The sequence below is a fragment of the Astatotilapia calliptera genome, chromosome 16, assembly GCF_900246225.1.
Source record: "Astatotilapia calliptera chromosome 16, fAstCal1.2, whole genome shotgun sequence".
Lineage (NCBI taxonomy): Eukaryota > Metazoa > Chordata > Actinopteri > Cichliformes > Cichlidae > Astatotilapia > Astatotilapia calliptera.
Window position 1 is genome coordinate 4632831 of NC_039317.1, and position 3107 is coordinate 4635937.

Sequence of the window (3107 nt, forward strand, 5' to 3'; positions counted from 1 at the left end):
GACAGTGTCATAGGACATACTGAGTTTGTAAAAATTAACACTTCACAATTTGTTAGCAAATAAAAAATTACTGCTTGTAACATTAACCATGCTTACAATTGAAAATAAAATACCAAAATATGTAACACTCTTTTTAAATGCTTCTTCAGTCTTCTCTCAATAATTTAAATATTTACAATTTCAATCACATTCTGAATAAAAAATACCACTGCAGGACATTGCCTCAAGTTTTCTTTTAAGCAAAATAAAGTATAGCTTTCTACAAAACATTGTAAACTATTTCTTCAGTAAATGTTAGAAATATTTTACTCACAGTGAACTCATAAAAAGTGAAAATAAATAATGAACAGGTAAAATAATTTGCTCACCGATCTCACAAGAGGACATTTTAGAAATGACACTCTCTCTAAGCCCTGATTTTCTACGACCAAAAATGCAGAGAGAATCAGAACTAGTTAATAGTAATTACATTTGAACACACTGTTTTAGCAGTATACATGCATAAAATAATTTTTAGTATCTGCAGTGAGTGCTAACTCTTCTTTCTGTATCATTTTTGTAAGTTTTACTGTGAATCTCGGTGTCCTTATTTTGTGCTAGTGTGCTCAGAGCTCATGTGGCAGCCACCAGAAAAGAGGAAGGTCTGTGCTCTCTCAGATGGAGATGGCAATTGGGACAATGCACCAACTACTAGAGATATTAGAGGAATATTAGAGATTGGATATTAGGGATGAGGTCCACAGACTAACCCTGATAGGTCCCCTTCTTCACTTTGATTGCTCCCTTCAGCCAGTTTACTAATAGTTTATTGTAAGAACAAATTATGTTCACCAAGTGAAAGTTGCATTTGAGAATACAATAGGTGAAGTGAAATTGGAGTGGAGCAGGAACTCCACAGGTGAAGCAAATGCAAAGAAATCAAAATTGCCCACATGAGAGAAAGACAGAAATAACAGGAGAGAGGACTGGGAGAGAGAAAAAGAGGCACAGCAGAGCAAAGGAAAGAGAGGTTGAACAAAATAAATTAGGTGTATGACAGTCCAAGAGGTTGTGCAGAGAGAAATAGGAGCGAATTCTACAGAGCATGAATGAGAGGAGGAGACAGATCAGACGCAGAGATAAATCTGCTGTATAATAATGAGATCAGGTCAGAGAGCTGCAGAGGTTGTAGTTGTCTGATGATGGAGATACAGAAAGGAGCTGAGCTCTGTTTTCCACAACTCCTCAACAGCTCCTGCAGGAAGCCGACGCTTCGCTGGTCCAAAGCTGTGCTCCTGAACATTGTCCTGTCCTGCATCTCTCTGCTCACTGCTGCTCTAAACCTTCTCGTGATCATCTCAGTCTCCTACTTCAGGCACATATAATGTTTCTAAAACTTAAACTGTATCTTCATTTAAAAAGTTTAACACCATGATTTATTATCTAAATTGAAATTAATTTGGCACATTCTTGGTCAATTTAAACCACAATATTTAATTTTTATACACCTTAATGTCTTTGTCTTACAGTCTTAATAATGGACCTTTTTACATTTTAAAATTACTAATATATTCTTTTTTGTTCTATTTCAGGAAGCTTCACACACCCAGCAACATCCTCCTGCTCTCTCTTGCTGTCTCAGACTTTCTCATGGGTCTCTTGCTGATGCCAGCAGAAATCCTTAGAAGCATGACGTGCTGGGTACTTGGTGATCTTATGTGTTCTGTTTATTTTTTTCTGACTGTAAACATTACCTGTGCTTCAATAGGGAACATAGTTCTTATATCGATTGACCGTTATGTGGCTATTTGTGACCCTCTGCATTACTCCACGAGAATTACTGTGGCAAGAGTCAAACTCAGTGTTTGTCTGTGTTGGTTTTATTCAACTTTCTACTGCAGTCTTTATACGCAAGAAATGCTGATTGAACCAGGCAGGTATAATTCCTGTTATGGTGAGTGTGTGCTTGTCATCAGTGATTTTGCTGGAATGGTTGACCTTATTTTATTTTTTATTCTTCCAGTTTCTGTCATCATAGTTCTGTATACAAGAGTATTTGTGGTGGCTGTGTCTCAGGCTCGTGCCATGCGCTCTCATGTTACGGCTGTCATACTTCAGCGTTCATTGAATCAAACAAACAAATCTGAGCTGAAAGCAGCCAGGACTCTGGGGGTTCTTGTAGTTGTGTTTCTGTCATGCTACTGTCCATTTTATTGCTACTCTCTCACTGATAAAAATGCTGTCAATGATCCAGCTGCATCTTTTGTGATCTTTATCTTTTATTTTAACTCTTGTATAAACCCTTTGATCCATGCCCTGTTTTACCCCTGGTTTAGAAATGCTGTTAAACTTATTATCACATTGCAGATATTCAAGCATAACTCCTGTGAGGCCAACATACTATAAAAAGACTATGAACCCTGCTCCAGTAAACTGCTTTAAATCAGGAAATGGGCCCATGTGGTAATCTACTGCATTAATTACAGAGGGGAAAAAAAGCATTTTTGACCACTTCAATTCCACGAACACTAGCATTCAAATTACTTATGCCAGTAATCATCCACAACTATTTTCAGTTGCAGATGATAAAGGACTCAGAAACTTTATTCATGCAAGCCCATATGACAGAGAATGTGCATCTTTTTGCTTTGCATATTTTAATTTATATTTTATTGTGTTGTGGTTTGCAGTGTTTTGTGTTGTTTCACTTTAAATTTGTTTAAAAGGAAAAAGCTGAAATTTAAATAGGAGTTGAAATGCAAATAGTTGGTTTTTGTATTTTATAATTTATTTATTACATTTTACATGATGTGAATAAATAAAAGTATCACCCAAGCGAAAATATAACAAAGTGCGCCATACAGTCAAATGCCACAACGAGCAATCCCTTTCACGTCCCCATAGCATAGCTACCCGGAAGCCATTATGTCCTAAACTGCACCTAGCTGCTACTGTGGGGATACTTCCAGGCCTAACCTGGGCTTACCATAGAACCAAGTTCGCCAGAGCTCATATTATATTTTTACATGTTGTGGAGCCATTTTTGGGAGCATTTCAAGTTGATATACATCAGTACAACCATTATAGCCCAAATTTTAATAATATGTCTGCATTAAGTGCATAGTACT

The 3107-nt window shown here is 36.9% G+C and overlaps 1 protein-coding gene across 1 annotated transcript; it reads left to right on the plus strand.

The window, feature by feature from the left end:
• The first annotated feature begins 1181 nt into the window (after positions 1–1181).
• Positions 1182–2385, plus strand: LOC113008456 (trace amine-associated receptor 13c-like). Its single transcript, XM_026145887.1, has 2 exons — positions 1182–1354; positions 1572–2385. Exons 1-2 carry the CDS (start codon positions 1182–1184, stop codon positions 2383–2385), a joined length of 987 nt encoding a protein of 328 aa, XP_026001672.1.
• Positions 2386–3107: the final 722 nt, after the last annotated feature.

Coding starts and splice junctions, on each gene's coding strand:
- LOC113008456 (XM_026145887.1), top strand. CDS start 1,182: ATGGAGATACAGAAAGGAGCTGAGCTCTGTTTTCCACAACTCCTCAAC. Junction 1,355..1,571: donor ATCTCAGTCTCCTACTTCAG/GCACATATAATG, acceptor GTTCTATTTCAG/GAAGCTTCACACACCCAGCA.